The 20686-nt window shown below is 46.1% G+C and overlaps 1 protein-coding gene across 2 annotated transcripts in view; it reads left to right on the forward strand.

The window, feature by feature from the left end:
- The first annotated feature begins 456 nt into the window (after positions 1 to 456).
- LOC147627424 (tRNA-splicing endonuclease subunit Sen2-1-like) overlaps positions 457 to 20686 on the forward strand; it is a 30684-nt gene continuing 10454 nt past the window's right edge. Inside the window, exon 1 of one of the 2 annotated variants that reach the window (XM_086814312.1) lies at positions 457 to 622. In XM_086814312.1, the coding sequence (XP_086670438.1) occupies positions 511 to 622 (112 nt within the window). In that variant the 5' untranslated portion in view covers positions 457 to 510. The other variant, XM_086814313.1, reaches the window with a different exon arrangement.

Here is a 20686-nt window from a genome sequence, read left to right on the forward strand (position 1 = left end):
AATTGACAGAAATGAATGATCTTTGTGTTTTTTGATCATGAATTGATGAAAATGAATGAGGCAGGTTCTCCCGCATTGCTTGTGTGAAACTCTCTTCACTTACAAAATTGCCCAAGTGCCACATAACTTGACTGATGTCACCAATTCTGAAACTTAGAGGTTGGAGCTTTACACGCTTGCTATACAAACATAAATGGACATAAACCATCGATGGGCAATCTTGCTTATGGATTAGCTATTTCTAGTGTAAATTGAATCTAGTGTTGGGTACAAGCCATCAGACTTTAGGATGGTGTGCTCCCACATAGAAACCCTCCTCTAGAGAGGGCATTGACTGCCCATGGAGGGTTTGGGCCGGACAAGTGTACTCGTATCAAATATTAAGGAGAGAGAGAGAGAGAGACCACATTTGTGCATGCAAGGTGAGCGGGAGATGGACAATCCGCACCGGTCGTTACAAAAAAGGACCTTACTACTTAACTAGCAATAATTTAATTTTTATGCACTCCAATGTTTAAGCAAAGATCGCTATGCATCAGAGCTGAAGAAGAAGAAGAAGAAGAAGAGCGAACCAGGAGAAGAAGCCAGAAAGCCATAGGTTTGCCCCATCGCTGTATCTCAGGTAGCTCTTTTGCTTGCAAGTTTTTCTTCGTTCTGTTCAGGCCATGGCTATCCTGCATGTGTAAGCAAGCCCTCTCCTTTACAGCTTTGGCCTTTGCCTTTTTGCTTTTGTTTTTTTTCATACCGTCTTCTAGGTCTGGCTGAAGAGGTATTCAATTATCAGTATTAAAAAAAAAAAAGAGTTCCCTTGCTCTGGCTGAAGAAGTATTCAATAATCAGTGTTATAAGTTCTCGTTTATTATATTCATATCAACACTGTCCAATGCAGATAGCTCTCTCTCTCTCTCTCGAGAATATAGTTTCTTCTCTTTTGTAATTCTTTTTTTAATTGGACGTTTTTGGATTTAGAGTAAAATGTAAGTGATGTTTTATGCATTTTTTTTCACAAAAGTAGTGTTTTAAGATTTTAGGGTTTAGGTGTAGGATTTTGGATTTTCAGTCTAGTCTCTATGGTTTAAGGTTTAGGACGTAGGGTTTAGAGTTAGGATGTAGGGTTTAGGTTTTAAGATTTTATGTTTTGGGTTTTGGGTCTAGGGTATATATTCTAGAGAGAGAGAGAGAGAGAGAGAGAGAGAGAGAGGAGTATTGGTCGCGTATGTGTGGATGTGTAAATGAGAGAGAGAGAGAGTTTTACACGGAACATCTTCAAAAGACCCAATGGGTCTATGAGACCAAAAGTGGTACAAGATTTCCATGTGGTACTGGGCCATGAAAAAAACTAGGAGGGCTCATGTGGGTGTGATATTGTCATCCTCATCCATCCAGAATATCTAGCATAGGTAAGTCTATGACTGTCGAAAGACTCGCCAAGTTCACCCTCAGTACTCTATATCGGTGAAGAATCTCCCCAATCTGGAGCTGCCTTGTGGAGAGATGTCATGTCCTAGGGCTTGTGGACGTGGAGTGCGCTGTAGCCAGTGTGGGCATGGTCCAGGGTGACTCCAGTAGGGTGGAGGTGGGACATGGGGGCAGCTAGACCTCTGGGGTGGATTTGTGGGCACAGGTACCTCTCTGGATCGCTCCCTGTGCTGCCATCTTGAGATTGGAAGAAGCTTTTGATGGTCTGCTGTGAGGCTGGGCTCTGATTTCTTTGAAGAGCGATTCTTAGTGCTGGCTGAGCTCTTTGAGGTGAAGTCCTATGCAGTGCTGATCGGGCAATGATATTGGACAATGGCCTCTCGGCAGAGGCAATGACATCTCCTTGGGATCTCATAAAATACTGGGCATGTGCATATGTAGTGCTCCTCCATCTCGACATGCGTCGTGCAGAGTCGACATATTCTCGTTTCTGGCAGTGCCCTCTGCTGTCCCTGTCTCCACTCTAAGGTGGTGGGATGAGGCCTAAATCTGTTCAATTGCAATCTGCATGGCCTGTGACATGTGCTTGTGCAAGTATCCTGGCCTCTGGATGAATCCATCCAACTATGATTCTCAAGAAGCGATCTCTGCATCTTCGTGGTGGGTAGCTGGTTGGGGGCGGTCCGGGGCAAGCTATGTGGTGTGGGTGTGTAGGCTAAGATGATCCAATTAGTGGAACGAGATTGCTCTTTTTGTAGCAAGAGAGCTACCAAATCATCAAATGTGTACAAATCTGTATTTATCTTCCTCAAGAGGCAAATAGTCGTAGCAAATCCTGATAGGATTTAGGCAAGCCATTGAGAACCGTGGAGACAAGTGAATTGTCAGATATCACCTCAACAATATTGATAAACTGCTCTCGTAAATCCTTAACGAGTGAGAAATCCATCCATAGAATCACCCTCAGTCATATGCTCCAAGTCAAGCTTTTTCCATAGATAAGCTACACGAGCTTCATTGCAGATCTAATATAAACAGACAAGTATATCCCATGCACTTTTAGAAGTACATGAACGAATATGAGGTACGACTTGCCATTTACATGAGAGAGCAATCAAGGGATGAGCCTGCGCATCTTTAGCATCCCATCTAAGTTGTTCTTGTGTAGAAGGAACAGGTGCACGCGGTGCACTTCCACTAGAACTAGAATCACTCGTTCCAACAGTGGATCCCCCTGACGTGCTAGCTGCAGATGCAAGACTAGCAGGCCTTAACTCAGCACGATACATACACCTCCAAATTATTTGCAACCAGTACATGCTTCATCATATATGCCCACATGGGATAATTAGTCCCATCAAGCTTGTCCTCGGTAGAGCGCATCCCAAATACATCATTATTAGCCATGGCTCAAAGGCAACTAACAATCTGTCCCAAGCGCACTGCACAATGCACTACAAACCCTCAATGTCCACTGAAAGGCAAGCTTCTGTGATGCCCAATGATTCACTTATGACAAGGACCTGCAAATGTATTGAGATGACAGAGTGCAGGGATAGAAAAGTTATCTAAATAGAGGCTTGATGACCAAAACAAACCCCAAAGATGGGTGTAAGCATGTTGTATTTTGATGCCGAGTGCACTGAGAGAGAGCACGATGAATACCGGATTTAACCCAAGGCCATAGTTACCACGGAACGTCGTTCCGCCTTCCTGGAACGTTGGAACGCCGTTCCGGGCGAAGGCACGTTCCCGGAACGTCTCGAAACGTTTCGATTTTTTTTTTATTTTTTTAAGTTTTGCTTGCAGAAATGTATGTTCATGTCTTGAGGGAGCAAATATTATGAAGCATATTTGGCTATCCGTATACAAAAAGTTACATTTTTTTGTGTCATATGCTGACATGTCATATGACGTGGCGTTCCGCGACGTTCCCGATCCGCTCCCGTTCCCGTTCCCGCTCCCGTTCTAGCATCCAACGTTCCCGGAACGTTCCCGTTCCGCGGTAACTATGCCCAAGGCTCAATTCAACTCTGTTTTTGGAGAAGCTGAAAATTTGCAGAGGGTTTTTGAGGGCTCCTATTCTGGAGTTCTCCAACTTGGGAGACTTGGGAAATGACGACGAACGCAGCCATGCAAAAAAAAATGAAAAATTTCTGGTCTAAAAATTTGGCTCTGCAACTGTGGGCGGCGGGCGGAGCTAGCGGCTCAGCCGGTGGATGGATGCTGCTATGGCGATGCTGGCGGAAATCCCCAAATCAAAAAAGATGATTTGGGGGTTTGTTAATTCACACCTCGGCGAGTCTTCTAATGCACAGGGAAACGATGGAGCAGTGGTCGTAGCAAGCGGCGACAGTAGTTTTTGTGGCGGCGTAGGCGATTGTTGGCTGCTGTTGTAGATCCATACGGTGAGCAGCTGGGAGGCGGCTATGTGGCAACTAGCATGGTGCTGCAGATCCGTATGACGGGCAGATGCGCAGATCTGTACGATGGACAGCGCCAAGCGACTGTTGGCTGCTATTGTAGATCCGTACGGTGGGCAGCTGGGAGGCGGCTATTGGCTGTAGATCTAAGTGGCAACTAGCATGGTGCTGCAGATCCGTACGACGGGCAGTGGCGACCAGCATAAAGGCTCTGATACCAAATATTGGATGGGGGAGTAGATGCTCCACACACAGTCATATCAAGTTGAGAGAGAGACGTGATGTGATAGCTGGAAGTACTCAATAGATCATAAGATTGTGTGAAGTACAAAGTACAAGTCGTCCTAGGGCTAATGTCACATGCACACCCAGTTGGTGTACAAGTGGCATGGCATTCTTGGCATTCATGACCATTAACCAGATGATCCAGTTGGCAGCCTCTCTAGAGCATTTATGAGCATGTGTGCAAGTCGGTGGCTTTATGGACCAGGCCGACTGCAATTCAGCAACTGACCCAGCCCTGATGCACCTATTTAAGCAGCAGTCACATCTTCATTTCAGCATATCTCATGAGTGCTCAAGCAAAGTGGTCTTCAGCCCATCAAAGACCAACAGGAGCAGTCACAGGCATCAATGAAGCACTCCTCAGTTGCCGACTTCAGCCCTTGTTAACAAGAGAAGCTTCAGCAGTCAGTTCAGTTAGAAGCATCCAGTCAGAAACATTCATCCAGTAGTTCCACCACCACCATTCCGCACCAGATCTTTCCAGATCTTTGTTGTAATCTTCATTCATTGAATATAGTTCCATTGCATTGCATTGAACTATATTCTTGTCTCTCTCTTAAGTGTAGTTAAGTTAGACTAGGGTTGTTTTACTACAATCAAACTCTCCGCATGTTACATTGGTATCACGCGGGCTCTATAGGGTAACCAGCCTTAGTTCATGCTGAGTCCCTAAGCCATTCAGCATCATGTCAATCGCTTTTGCGTCCATCAACGAAGATGGTATGTGAAAGGATTCCACAGACAGGTCAGAGGTGTTTCAAGTTTTCCAGGTAGTTTTGTCTGCATTTGCCATGCAGTTCCCACAATGGAGAAGACTTTGGCTCAATGGATTCAACTCTTGTAGTCGACCTCAATCCCGGCAGAAGAAGAGCAAGTGGGGCAGTGGTTTCAATGGAGGAGGATCAGCAGAGGAGTTGAAGTGTTGACAGGTGTACCACCTAGCAACAGTTTAGCACAGGGTAACGTCACATGCACACCTAGTTGGTGTACAAGTGGCATGGCATTCTTGACATTCATTAGCATTAAGCAAGCATAGTAGGCAACAAGCAGGTATATTAGGCAGCACAGCTTGGACCAGTCGACAGCAGGAGAACAAGTCGGCAACAGATGATCCAGTCGGTAGCCTCTCTAGAGCATTTATGAGCATGTGTGCAAGTCGGTGGCTTTATGGACGAGGCTGACTGCAATTCAGCAACCGACCCAGCCCTGATGCACCTATTTAAGCAACAATCACATCTTCATGTTAGCAGATCTCATGAGTGCTCAAGAAAAGTGGTCTTCAGCCACCATCAGAGACCAGTTGAAGCAGTCACAGGCATCAGTGAAGCACTCCTCGATCGTGGACTTCAGCCCTTGTTCACAGGAGAAGCTTCAGCAACAGTCAGTTCAGTTAGAAGCATCCAGTCAGAAGCATTCACACAGTAGTACCACCACCAGCACTCCGCATGAGATTTCTCCACAAATCTTTCCAGATCTTTGTTGTAATCTTCATTCATTTAATATAGTTGCATTGCATTGAACTATATTCTTGTCTATCTCTTAAGTATAGTTAAGTTAAACTAGGGTTTTTTTACTACGATCAAACTGTCCGCATGTTACAGCTAAAGTGCCCAACACACTAGAGTGTGTTCACACAGGAAAAAAACCGCTGCCACTACAAGGTAAAAAGTGTGCGTGTGTAAGACTGTTCACACCAAGACTTCCCGGAGGCCAAAGGCCAACAATAGTAAGCCTCTTTCTCAACCTTTGTATGGCAAAGCTGGCATGTCCTGAGAGAGATGTAATTGACCACGAGAGATATGTTGATGATACTCATATGATTATAAGAACCACCCCAGTACATGCTTTTAAAGGCATCAAGCATCATCTTTTGACCTAGACCTTAATAAGGGATGTTCACACCCTAAGGGGGTTGTTCACACCAATGGACACAACCACTCACTCCGAAATAGCCAACAACCGTCTTTCTCGAGAAGTCAATGAGGTATTATTCACAGTTAACCGTAACTTTCACATACCTCCTTTGGGAAAGAGGACGTTAAGTCCAATGGCCTGATTTCTTGGAACGAGAAGCTTGATGATTAAGGTGATGGAAGCACCTATATTGGCCTTGACAAGATCCTAGCAGACCACTTGTAGTCGAGATGGATGCTAGTGACTTTGCAATAGGAGTGGTATGCTCCAAGATGGCCAACGTGTGCTCAATGAATGCAGGTCAGATAGCACGCTCGAGAGAAAGAGTTGTATATGAGGTTATCCACGCTCTAAAAACTTGGCGACATTATCTTTATGGAACCAAGTTTGTTGTGCTAACCGACCACGAGTCGATTAAGTACATTTGTGATAAACCTGAATTGAGGGGGAGAAAGGCACGACAGGCTGAGTTGATGCAAGACTTTGATATGGAAATAAAGTATCAAAAGGGTAGCTTGGAACAAGTGGCGAATACCTTGAGTAGAATTGGATGTTAGCAGTCATCTCATGTCTGTACCATATTACTCAGTGAGGGCCTCTATTGTGGGTGTGCCCGCCTAGGAGTTCTCTCCATTTTCCTCATTTTTTCCATTGTTTTCCCATTTTTTGCAAGTTGTAGGGGACTGTTGTTGTAGGCCAACTGTCTCTGTGCTGGCCGACCGTGTTTTCTCCTGGCCGACCGGAGTGTTTGCTGGCCGACTAGTTTTATCCAGTCGTGGACCTCTTCAGTGGCTGTCTGATGTTTTTGGGCTGGCCGACTAGCACCATAGGGTGGTATAAATACCACCCTTGCCCCCCCACTTGTCATTGTACCGGATCTTGTTGTATATAGCAGAGTTTATACAGCTTATCTCTCTCTCTATACTTTTGCGTTTCCTTTCTCACAGCAGTTGTCTCATTTTCCACTGTGCATTCCGACATGGTATCAAAGCCTCAGGTGGCTTGAAGCTTGGAGACAGTGAGAGCTTGAGGGTTTGCTGTTTTTTGGTGCTGATTGGAGAATTCTTGGGCTGTTTGGGACTTGGAGAACGGGTAGAAGGCGGCCATCACCATTGGACAGCCACCTTGCATAGTGTTTGCAGCCTCTTCTTCATTTTTTTTCCCACCCAGCCTCCCTTCACGAGACCCTGTGAACTCTTGAGATGGCAGATTTGCTTGAGATGGCTGAGAAGCATGTGAAGATCCCCACTCTCCCCACATTCCCGGTGGATCAACAAATGAACGGAACCAACTATGGCATCTGGAAGGTATGATGGAGTCTGTCTTGGAGTCTTATGACTTGGCTGATTTCATTGTGGTTGGTGTTCCACGCACCACGGCCAAAGTTGGAGGATGGGGAGCTTTTACCTTCTACTAGGAAAGAACAGGAGGCTCAGGCACAGTTATGGCATCGTGTCAGTAATGCCCATGTGCGTTCTTTCATCTTCTTGACCTCTCCGTATTCAGCTTTCTATTCCTCTTTGATCATCAGTGGGAGGCTCAGCACCATCACGTGGGAGGAGCTTGTGCCTATGGTGGACCAGGAAGAGCAACAGTTGAACGGAACCAACTATGGCATCTGGAAGGTACGATGGAGTCTGTCTTGGAGTCTTATGACTTGGCTCATTTCATTGTGGTTGGTGTTCCACGCACCACGGCCAGAGTTGGAGGACAGGGAGCTTTTACCTTCTACTGGGAAAGAACGGGAGGCTCAGGCACAGTTATGGCATCGTGTCAATGCCCATGTGCGTTCTTTCATCTTCTTGACCTCTCAGTATTCAGCTTTCTATTCCTCTTTGATCATTAGTGGGAGGCTCAGCACCATCACGTGGGAGGAGCTTATGCCTATGGCTTTGGACCAGGAAGAGCAGTTTATGAACCCTCCACAGGGTGGAGTTTCTGAGGCCTTGATTGGCCAGCGGTCAAAAGGCCGCAACAACAACAAGGGCAAAGGGAAGTCTTCATCGGAGAAGTCTTTTGAGAAGAATCCCGACTCAGAGCATGATGCTTTGAAGGCCAAGCGGACCTGTAACCATTGTGGCCAAAAGGATCAGTATTGGAGGAAGTGTCCCCAGCAGAGTACCAAGAAGAGTGCTGATTCTTCTGCACTTGGAGATTATGGACAAAGACGCTTCATCTTCTTCGAGTAGGGAGGTCCACCAAAGATACTCGGGAGTGGATTCTCGATAGTGGTGCTTCCAGGCACCTAACTCCTTCCCGAGAGTTATTACAAGATCTTCGATGGCAGCCAGGTCGCATCTTCATTGGTGATAACTCTACTATCCCGATTCACAGTGAGGACAGGTGAGATTCTTCTTGATGGCAAAGAAAGGAAGCATTTCTCCCGGGTTCTTTGTCCCAGCTCTTGGTTTTTATCTTTTGTCAATGCATGAGGTTTCCAAGGCTGGCATATGGGTGCAGTTTGATGAGCATTATGTTGCTCTCTGGGACAAAGCAACATGCCAAGTTGTTTGGGAAGGCGGAGTGGAGAATGGGATTTAGAAACTCTCAGCACTCTCTTCTCTAACAAGTACTCAGCTCGGTGATTTTTGGCATTTCCGTTTTGACCACTTGAATGTGGATGTGCTGCGGCGGGCTTTCCGGGACCAGATGGTGGATGGCTTACCAAATGTTGTCAGCAGGCAGGGACACTGTAGTTCTTGCATTCATGCTATGCAGCACAGGGAATCTTTTCTGAAGCAAGCTACTAGGCAAGCTTCGAAACCTTTGGAGTTGGCACACACTGACTTATGTGGACCTATGCAGACTCCATCTTTACGAGGTTCTTTGTATTTTATGTTGCTTGTGGATGATTGCAGCAGGTTTACATGGGTTTATTTTGTTTCCCAGAAGGACCAAGCATGGCATCAAGCGGAGGAGTTGCATGTTATGGTGGAGGAGGAGTCTAGATTGCAGATGAAGACCCTTCGAGCTGACAAAGGAGGGGAGATCTCTTCTAATGCTTTTGTGCGGTTTTGTGCGGAGCATGGCATCAAGCGGGAGCTGGCCAATACAAGTTCGCCGTCAGAGAATGGAGTAGTTGAGCGTGAGAACCGGACTGCGGTGGAGATGGCGAGGAGGATGCTGAAGCATCGTGATCTTCCTCGTCCACTTTGGGGAGACGGTGTGGCTACGGCTATCCATACCCTCAACCGATCTCCGACGACTTCAATACCAAAGATGACTCCATACGAGGCTTATTTTGGCAGGAAACCAGATTTCTCCCATTTCCGAGTGTTTGAGAGTGATGCCTATGTTCACATTCCAAAGAAGCATAGGAGGAAGCTTGACTCGAAGTCCCGGAAGCTTATATTTGTGGGATATAACTCTCTTTCCAAAGGCTATAGGTTATATGACCCAGAGCGGAACGAGGTGGTTGTCAACAGGGATGTTGTCTTTGATGAGCATCTTCCAGCTTCCATTATTGATGAGCCACCACTTCTTGGAGAACCAGATAAGTATGACGATGATTCTCATGCTATCGTTCCAGCTAGACAGCCTCAGTCAGTTGTAGACGCTGTTGGGGTAAAGGCATTATGCCCACCCTTATAGTGTGTACAAGCCCATAAGTTATAGTACATAGTACACTTACTACTTTTAATGTACTAAGTGCACTATGTGTACTTGTGCAATATACATGTGTGATAGGAGAGTCACACACTCATTCCCATGAGTTGACTTATCCCCACAACTCTCTCTCTCTCTCTCCCTTCTTCTCTCTGTGTATGTCTCCCACATGAACTCAAACCCTAATTCTCTCTCCCATTCAACTGGTATCAGAGCTTAGGTAGCTGTCTTGATCCTCTCCCAGCGGCAAGTAGAGCTTATCCAAATTGTGAGGCTGTTCCATGTGAACAGTTTGAAGCTGCATTTCAGGCTGTGGAGCAGGTGCTTACAGATAGCATCTTCGGCCAGCATAGAACAGTGAAGCTTGACGGGCGGCAGGGATAAGTGCTTGGGTCGCTTCACACACCTCCAGTGCAGGGCAGCAGCGCTCGCAGCAGCAACCGCAGGCAGGTGAGCGGAAAGAGAAGGTGGCGGGTGTCCATACTCAAGCGAGCGAACACGTCTATGAGTCAGCGCACAGCAGGCGGGCGTCCATCGAACACTAGGCAGGTGTGTCAGCGCTGAGCAGCCAGGCGTCCAATTCGTGCTGCCACATAGTGCAGTACACACGCTGCACGCATAGAGCTTCCGCTGAACGTTCCCGTCGCAAGAGCTCGCGCATCGTTCCCGTCGCAAGAGCTCGCAGGTGCGGTGAACGTGTAGCGATTGGTGGCCACAAGGCGTCAGACTCCTGGCCCCAAGGCGTAGCAAAGTACACCTGCATGTTCCATTTTCGCTGCTGCAACTGTGTGCAAGTCGTCTTGAGCTTCCCGTCTCCTCCTACAGTCTCGCTTCTCTTCAGCCAACGGTTTCTCCGCCACCGCCACCGCCACAGCATGCTGCGACCATTTCTGCAATAGCAGCACCAAATTCATCAACCCTTTTTTCTGCAACAAAAAATCAGAAATTACAAGGTATTTTGCTTCAATTTTTCTTGGGATTTGCAATTGAGCAGGTACAATCATCAATTGAGCAAGTACAGGTGCCAAATTGCTCAATTTTTGAGCAAAATTGGCAAAATTGGGTGACATTGGTCACAATCAGGATCAATTTGCAGGAAATCGGATGTCAAAATTTGGGGCTTTTGATGTAATTGTGCAATTAAGCACTCATACATGCTGTATGATGTGAGAAATCGCACATTCGGACAAAATTGCAGCAAATTGCAGTACAGATCAAAGGGCTTTTGTGCCGATTGGATTGATTTGCATGCAGGCAATCGCATTTGATGCTTTGCGCAACGTGTTGATGCCTGTCAAGCACTCAATGTGCCTGTAAATCAAGGGGCTTTCATGTATTGGATGTATATGTGGCCAGGGGGAAGCACCGTGAAGACTTTGGATGCCTTCATGTGCGTCAATGTACCATGTATGATCAGCAATTGATCTTAAATCAAGGGGCTTTTCAAGATTTTATGCTTGTTGAGCTTGGCAAAGCAGCAGGCAAGACTTTTATGCCTTGAATCCTCAGAAATCAGCTTGCAGTCAAGGGGCTTTTGCCCAATTTTTGTACGGGACTGTTGTATGCAGTTTTCGGGACTGTGAAAGCCTGATTTTCACTCATTTGGACAGCCAGGAGAGCATTTATTGCTACTGTACTCGCTGGTACAGATTTGGTACAGCTTTGTACAAGTTTTGGCATGGCTGCACATTGATTTGAGTGACCAAAAGGTTCAATTTTAGCTGCTGTACTTGCCGGTACAGGTTTGGTACATCATTGGTGAGCACTTAGTACTGCTGTACAGTACTTTGGAAGGGGATCAGAGCACATTTAAGGTGCTGTCCTAAATCTACAGCAACCAGATTTTGGTGATTTCATCACATACAGTGGGAGAAAAGTTGCATTCGTGCTTCCGCAGTGGGAGATAAAGCTTGGGAGAACAACTGTGAGCACTTTGTGTGCTTTTGGTGCAGTGTTTGCACATTTTGCAGGGAGTCAGGCATTGACAGGTTGCATATTGCTATGGCAACCACAGGTGAGAGCTCTTCATTGCTTCACATCAAGAAGCTTGAAGGCTCACATAACTATGATATTTGGCAAACCCAGTGCTATAATGTGTTGCTCCAGAAAAAGCAGCACAAGCCCATCAAAGAAAGGGGTGTAATGCCCGCTTCTCTTACTGCTGAAGAGTGGGAAGATATGGATGAGCTGGCAAGATCTACTATCATGTTGTCTGTGTCAGACTCTTTACTTTTCAGCATTCGTGAAGAGAAGACAGCTTGGGGAATGTGGCAGAGATTGCAGGACTTGTATACCCAGCAAAGTGCCTCAAGCAAAGTGTATTGGTTGAAGAAACTCATAGGTCTTCAAATGAAGGAAGGGGCGTCTATGACAGCCCATCTAAATGAGTTTAATGGTATTGTCAGCCAAGTCATTAATCAAAAGTTGGCAATGGACGATGAGTTCAAAGCCACCTTTCTCTTATGCACTTTGCCAGAGAGTTGGGACACATTCAGGACAGCCACTAGCAATTCGAATGCTATGCTGTCATATGTAGATGTTGAGGGTGCTCTTCTTCAAGAAGAGATGAACAGGAAGAACAATTCTGTTGGAAAGTCCAATGCAATGAATGCACGTGGGAGATCCCAGCAAAGGGGTAAAAGCCAAGAACGGGGAAGGAGCAAGTCTCGCTCCAAAAAGGACTTGGAATGCCATTATTGTGGCAAGAAGGGACACATCAAAAAGCAATGCTACAAATGGAAAAATGATCAAAAAGAAAAGGGAAAAGGCAAAGACAAAGACAAAGATGAAGCCAAAGATGCAAAGCAAAAGGGCAAAGGTGGAGTCAAGATTGAAGAAATCAATGTGTCACATGCAGGTGACAGTGAGGATGAGATCCTATTCACGTCTTCACTTGATGCCCATTCACTTCTTACAGGAGATGGTCATGGTATGCACTCATGGATCATTGATTCAGGTGCCTCCTTTCATGTCACAGGTTGCAGAGACTTGTTTGTCAGGTATACTGCTGGCAATGAAGGAGTAGTTTATTTGGGTGATAACCATGCATGCAAGATTCTTGGCAGAGGTGATGTGAGGCTTGTGTTTTCAGATGGCTCACAGCTTATGCTCCATGATGTCAGGCATGTGCCTGAGATCAAGAAGAACCTGCTTTCTACTTGACAGCTTGATGATGCTGATTATGTTACCACATTTGGTCGTGGAAAGTGGAAGATTAGTAAGGGCTCACTGGTTGTTGCCAGAGGCTCTAAGGTGGACACTCTTTATTTCATGCATGCAGGTGTTTGTCACCATGCTAATGTAAATGCAACCGAGCTGTCGGAAATCTCTATGTGGCATAGCCGGTTGGGACACATGAGTGTCAAAGGAATGGAGCAATTGTCTCGTTTGGGTTACTTGCCTTCTCTAAAGTTTTCAAGTTTTCAGTTTTGTGAGCATTGTATATATGGTAGGTAACTCCAGTGCCCCCACAAGAAAGCTCTTGGACAGAAAGATGCTCAGTTAGAGCTTGTGTATACAGATGTATGTGAGATGTCTTAGCTTTCTTTGGGAGGGGCAAAATACTTTGTGCCTTTTATTGACGATGCCACACGTAAGGTGTGGGTTTATCCTCTTCGTTTGAAGAGTGATACATTCTCAGTGTTTCAGAAGTTTGTTGCTCATGTTGAGAATCAAACTGGCAAAACACTGAAGGCTTTGCGTTCCGACAATGGTGGAGAGTATATGTCCAAACAGTTTCAGGACTTTTGTGATGCTAAAGGCATCAAGAGGGAGCTCTCTACTCCTTATGATCCTCCACAAAACGGGACAGCAGAGAGGATGAACAGGACCATTCAGGAGAAGGTCCGTTCTATGTTGTCACATGCTGCGTTACCTCATGGTTTTTGGGCTGAAGCTGTTATGACAGCTGTTCATCTTATAAACAGGTCACCTAACACGAGGCTTGGTGGGAAAGTGCCAGAGGAAGTATGGACAGGGAAGCCTCCTTCATACAAGCACTTGAGAGTGTTTGGTTGCGTTGCGTACGTGCACATACGCAGGGAAATGCGCACCAAACTTGATCCTAAGTCTCACAAATGCATATTCCTAGGATATGGTGACAGAGGTGAAATGGGGTATAGACTTTGGGATCCCGTGAATAGAAAGATTATACGCAGCAATGATGTCATTTTTGATGAAACATGCATGTATAAGGAGCCTGCAAGGCAACAGGAGCCTGGCAGAGTCATTTTTGATGATGATGGACATCATGGACAACAACCAAGGGCTGTAAATCAGCCATTACAGCAGCAAAACCAGCCCTTAAATGGTGCTGAAAATGGTCCAAATGGACAGCCAGAGATGGCAGAAGATATCCCTATGGATATACCACAGTTAGAGGAGATACCGGGCATGATTTTTCAGCCTTATGGCATGGAACAGGAGCCACCGATAGGTGATATGCAGGCTGGACAGCAACCTGCAAATGATGGTCATTGGGTACGGAGGTCCACAAGACCCTCCAGAGCCCCTGACAGGTTTGTTCCAGGGGTTGACTACTTGATGCTTACTGACTGTGGGGAGCCCTCATGTTATAAGGAGGCTTTACAGAGGGCAGACAAGGCTCTTTGGGAGCGTGCCATGAAGTCAGAGATGGATTCTCTACACAAAAATGGAACATGGAAGTTGGTGCATTTGCCTACAGGCAAGAAGGTTTTGCCTTGCAAGTGGGTTTACAGGCTCAAAGTTGCACCAGATGCAAAGCCAAGATACAAAGCCAGGTTAGTGGCTAAGGGCTTCAAGCAGGAATATGGTGTGGACTTTGATGAGATCTTCTCTCCAGTGGTCAAAATGACCACACTTAGAGCTGTGTTAGCTTTGGTTGCACATGATGATCTGGACTTGATTCAGATGGATGTGAAGACTGCTTTTCTTCACGGTGATCTCCATGAGGAGATATATATGCAACAGCCAGAGGGTTATGCAGTGAGTGGAAAGGAGAAGCTTGTATGCAAGCTGAAAAAGAGTCTTTATGGGCTCAAACAGGCACCAAGGGAATGGTATCATAAATTTGATACATTCATGAAATCACAGAAATTCAGGAGAAGTGACATAGATCACTGCTTATACACCAAGAAAGCTTTGGATGGCAGTCTATTGATCCTCATCTTGTATGTTGATGATATGTTGATTGCCAGGAAATCTCGTAAAGAGATGGATGCCTTGAAGAAGAGGCTGCGTCAAACCTTTGATATGAAGGATTTGGGTGATGCAAATCACATTTTGGGTATGCGGATACTTCGGGACAGAAATCAGCATGTGTTGTATTTGTCTCAGAAGGAATACATTGGCAAAGTTTTGCAGAGGTTCAATATGGACGGGGGGAAGAAGACTAGTACTCCTTTGCCTCCATATGTGAAACTCAGTGCTATGGACAGCCCACAGTCAGATAGTGGCAGGGCTGATATGGCCAAGATTCCGTATGCTTGAGCTTGTGGCAGTCTCATGTATGCCATGGTTGCTACTAGGCCGGACATTGCATTTGTAGTGGGAGTGGTTTCTAGATACATGGCCAACCCTGGCAAGAAGCATTGGGAAGCAGTGAAAGGTGTCATGAGATACCTGAAGGGCACACAGGATATGTGCATTTGCTTTGGCAAACAGGATGCATTAGTGCATGGTTACACGGATTCGGATTATGCCGGTCATCCAGATAACCGGAAGTCTACTACCAGTTATGTGTTTACATTCACAGGAGGTGCTGTGTCATGGATATCCAGGATGCAGAAGTGCACAGCCTTATCTACTACAGAGGCCGAGTATATTGCAGCCACAGAGGCTTGCAAGGAGGCATTATGGCTATCTCGGTTAGTGGTTGATTTGGGTTATACAAGGGATATTCCATTGTTGCATTGTGACAGTCAGAGTGCCATCCAGTTGGCAAAGAACCCTGTTTTTCATGCAAAGACGAAGCATGTGGATGTGAAGTATCACTTCATCAGAGAGGTGATAGAGAACAAGCAAATTCAGCTTGTTAAGATTCATACGGATGACAACCCGGCTGATCTGTTGACAAAGAGTTTGCCTCCAGAGCGGTTTGCTCATTGCAGACACTTGATGGGCATTGGATGAGGCCAGTTTCAGCCTTGATATGGCCTTGTATATTATCATGTACGTGCTGATTTTTTCTTTTCCTTCATTTAAGGGCACTTTGCCTTTAAGTGGGAGGTTGTTGGGGTAAAGGCATTATGCCCACCCTTATAGTGTGTACATGCCCATAAGTTATAGTACATAGTACACATAGTACTTTTAATGTACTAAGTGCACTATGTGTACTAGTGCAATATACATGTGTGATAGGGGAGTCACACACTCATTCTCATGAGTTGACTTATGCCTACAACTCTCTCTCTCTCTCCCTTCTTCTCTCTGTGTATGTCTCCCACATGAACTCAAACCCTAATTCTCTCTCCCATTCAGACGCTATGCCCGCAGCTGGAGATGAGCCCCAGCACCAGCAGAAGGCTCCACGTTCTGTTCAAGTACCAAAGTGGTTATTGGACACCATTCGGGAGATAGGTGCTACGCAATATCCCTCCGAGTGGACCACAGAGGATGGACCTCGAAGATTGCACAAAGTTCGTGATAGAAGTCAATCAGAGAAGCTGTTACAGGTGAACTATGCTTTGATGTCTCATATCATTCGGGACAAAGAGCCCACTTCCATTAAGGAAGCTCTTTCCCAGGAGACTTGGAGAAAAGCCATGAGTTTCTATCAAACCTCCGGAGATGCAGGGCAGACTCAGCCATAATCAAGCCGAGCTCTAAGGGAAGTAGAAAAAATAGAAAGAATTAGTACAGCAAATAAGTAGTTGATAGGGAAAATGCACTGCTAAAGATAGAAAGAATAAGCACAATATCAACTGGCCGCAACTCCGACGAAAAATTCACAATGTGAAATCTGCATGTCCACTAATACGGCTGAATTATATACGTAGATGAATCCATGAACATGTCCAAATTCATCTTTTAGGATCGTGCATGTTAACCATCGTCTTTCATGCTATTTTTGTATGGATGCTAGATATTTCTTATTTTACACACACACACACACACACACACACACACACACACACACACACACACACATATATAGTAAAAAACGTGAACATACTTAAAGTATGTATCTTTATGCGTACTTTATGCACTCATACCATACCGCACCATAGTTGCATTCCGTACCCGAATTAAGTACATTTGTGATAAACCTGAATTGAGGGGGAGAAAGGCACGGCAGGCTGAGTTGATGCAAGACTTTGATATGGAAATAAAGTATCAAAAGGGTAGCTTGGAACAAGTGGCGAATACCTTGAGTAGAATTGGATGTTAGTAGTCATCTCATGTCTGTACCATATTACTCAGTGAGGGCCTCTATTGTGGGTGTGCCCGCCTAGGAGTTCTCTCCATTTTCCTCATTTTTTCCATTGTTTTCCCATTTTTTGCAAGTCGTAGGGGACTGTTGTTGTAGGCTAATTGTCTCTGTGCTGGCTGACTTTGTTTTCTCCTGGCCGACCGTGTTTTCTCCTGGCCGACCGGAGTGTTTGCTGGCCGACTAGTTTTATCCAGTCGTGGACCTCTTCAGTGGCTGTCTGATGTTTTTGGGCTGGCCGACTAGCACCATAGGGTGGTATAAATACCACCCTTGCCCCCCCACTTGTCATTGCACCGGATCTTGTTGTATATAGCAGAGTTTATACAGCTTATCTCTCTCTCTATACTTTTGCGTTTCCTTTCTCACAGCAGTTGTCTCATTTTCCACTGTGCATTCCGACATGGTATCAAAGCCTCAGGTGGCTTGAAGCTTGGAGACAGTGAGAGCTTGAGGGTTTGCTGTTTTTTGGTGCTGATTGGAGAATTCTTGGGCTGTTTGGGACTTGGAGAACGGGTAGAAGGCGGCCATCACCATTGGACAGCCACCTTGCATAGTGTTTGCAACCTCTTCTTCATTTTTTTTCCCACCTAGCCTCCCTTCACGAGACCCTGTGAACTCTTGAGATGGCAGATTTGCTTGAGATGGCTGAGAAGCATGTGAAGATCCCCACTCTCCCCACATTCCCGGTGGATCAACAAATGAATGGAACCAACTATGGCATTTGGAAGGTATGATGGAGTCTGTCTTGGAGTCTTATGACTTGGCTGATTTCATTGTGGTTGGTGTTCCACGCACCACGGCCAAAGTTGGAGGATGTGGAGCTTTTACTGAAACCGGTCTCTGGTAGAAACCAAAGTGCGGTAGACTAGCAGTCACCCTTCCACTTGTAGTCCAAATATAAAAACAAGTTTAATTGGAGCTAGAGTGCCCCAAATCTGAAATGAGAACGACACCTGTTGGCCCCAAAGCTTGGTGCCCCTTCTGGTATTTCTTTATTCAAATTCAAAAAGATGTAAACCTGAGTACAACAAAACCAGCCAGGAGAATACACCTGTATGTCCAATCTTGCAGCCCACAATACCTCTTAGCACAGAGGATTCACACACAGATCTGTGTCCCACAAAAGCAACACTCTGTGTTTCCCTCTGATCAGCCAAGACCATTCAGCAAGGCAGCCTTGAGCACACATCTAGCATATCCCATGTACATGGTTCCACAACTCAACACAAACATACTTCCACTGTCCAATCTCTGTTTCCACCCTTTCAATCTGCCATACCCCTCCTCTCACAAGGGGCCAGATAACACAACTCTGCAGCAGACATAAGCCAATGGAAAGAAAGATAGATGGACGAGTTCAGAGCTTACCAAATCAGCACGTGGTTCTGCATTCGAGAAGCCAATCGTACCAGCAGCAACCACCATGCCCACACTTGTGCTGTTCCATTTTCACAGGGTCATGACATGCCCCCCTCTTGAACAATGGCAAGCGTCCTCGATTGCATTCTGGTGATACAACAAAATATCCAAAGTGAAATATACAATATGGCAAGATCAGCGTCCCAATCTCTCTAAGCCATGCACATGTAACATGATTCACTACAAACCAATGGCGTAGTAGTAGTCCAAGTTGTATACCACTGTGAACCATACACAACCACAACATCCAATGTGACTAGTACACATATATCATAGAAGTCCCATAAACAGATGTACTGTCAGCCATCAGTACCTTCGGGTGAGACAAAAACTGCACCAAGCGATCTCTAGATGTCATTTGAGCCTGTCTGTACCAAGGGAGTGGAGGTGCTACCCCCCTCTTGAGCATCAGGCAATGCTCCAGACCCATGCTCTGCTGAACCCGAATGAGCCATAACAGGAGTCGGCTCCAACTCAAAGGCATGGAGATAAAGCTGCAAAACCTGAGGTGAATCTGTTAAGTCACCTTCCTCCATCCACTTCGCATCCATCGGTGAATAGTTCTTGAACTTCACAAGATAGCGACGGGAAACTTTACCTCGTACCTTTCTTTCCTTATGTGCGAGTATCTGCTCTGGAATAAGAACCTCATCAAGTTCCTCAACTTCTGGCTGAGCCTCATCTGATACATCCTCAGGCACATCCCCACGGAAAGGTCTAAGGAGACTCACATGAAATGCATTGTGAATCTTCCAGTGATCTGGTAGCTTCAAACGATAGGCCACCTGACCAATCTTTTCCAATACCTGAAAAGGCCCATAATAACGCATGCTCAACTTAGGGAATAAGCGCTCTTTACTCTTCATCTTCTTGAGTCTAGCCTTTTCAAATCGCAAAAGAACCCAATCACCCAATGCAAACTCTAATTCACGTCTGTGACGGTCTGCTGCTTTCTTTTGCTTTGCTGAGTTTTCTGGAGTGCCAACTTAACTCTCCGATAAGCTTCATCCATGTTTTCCACGTACTGATCAACCTCAAAGATCTTATCCTTTGTATGCAAAATAGGTGGTACCTTCTTCCCTCCTTCCACAATCTCAAAAGGCACCTTGCCCGTCGAGGTATGAATGGTGTTGTTATATGCAAACTCCACCAAAGGAAGATACTTTTCCCCTTGTTGCTTGTGCTTTGACACATAACACTTAAGAAGATCTAACACTGTAGAGTTGGCCTCTTCCGATTGACCATCTGTTTGTGGATGAAATGAAGATGAAAACTTGAGAGTTGTACCCATGTTGTCAAACAACCCTCTCCTACAAGATGCTCAGCTACAGGTGTAGGGGAGAGTTATGTTGCTGCCTTGGGGGCCTGAGCAAGGGTGGGTGGAGAAAGGCGAACGACCAGGTGCGGAAATGGGGGGGGGGGGCGCGAGCAGAGACGGACGGCGAGTAGATACGGAAACGGGAGGGAGAGAGAGAGAGAGAGAGAGAGAGAGAGAGAGAGAGAGAGAGAGAGAGAGAGAGAGAGAGAGAGAGAGAAGGGATAGGGAACTTTGCACAATACACCACACTGAGCGGGGAATAGGTCTCGTTTCCTTTGAGGAAACGACCAGGTATGGAAACGGCCGCCGGGGGGGGGGGGGGGGGGGGGTGACTGGAAGGGGCGTGAGCAGAGACGGACGGCGAGCAGATACAGAAACGGGGGGGGGGGAGAGAGGGAGAGAGAGAGAGAGAGAGAGAGAGAGAGAGAGAGAGAGAGAAGGGATAGGGAACTTTGCACAATACACTACACTGAGTGGGGAATAGGTCCGGTTTCCTTTGAGGAAATGACCAGGTACGGAAACCAGGGGGAGGGGGGGGCGATTGGAAGGGGCGCGAGCAGAGACGGACGGCGAGTAGATACGGAAACGAGAGAGAGAGAGAGAGAGAGAGAGAGAGAGAGAGAGAGAGAGAGAGAGAGAGAAGGGATAGGGAACTTTGCACAATACACTACACTGAGCGGGGAATAGGTCCCGTTTCCTTTGAGGAATTTATTTAGGAACAATCCACGGGCACGTTGGCCAGGATCAATACAACAATGAATACAAAAGCAAATAAATATGCCGATGTAGAATCCCAAGTCGAAGTTCGTGTCAAGGCACGAGATCTCTGATACTGAGCACACCACGGGGATGACCCACAAGAATCTCTCACCGGACTAGTACGAGATCCAA

This window comes from Cibotium barometz, chromosome 20, assembly GCF_041138505.1.
Source record: "Cibotium barometz isolate CiBa-2024 chromosome 20, ASM4113850v1, whole genome shotgun sequence".
In the NCBI taxonomy this organism is placed as follows: domain Eukaryota; kingdom Viridiplantae; phylum Streptophyta; class Polypodiopsida; order Cyatheales; family Cibotiaceae; genus Cibotium; species Cibotium barometz.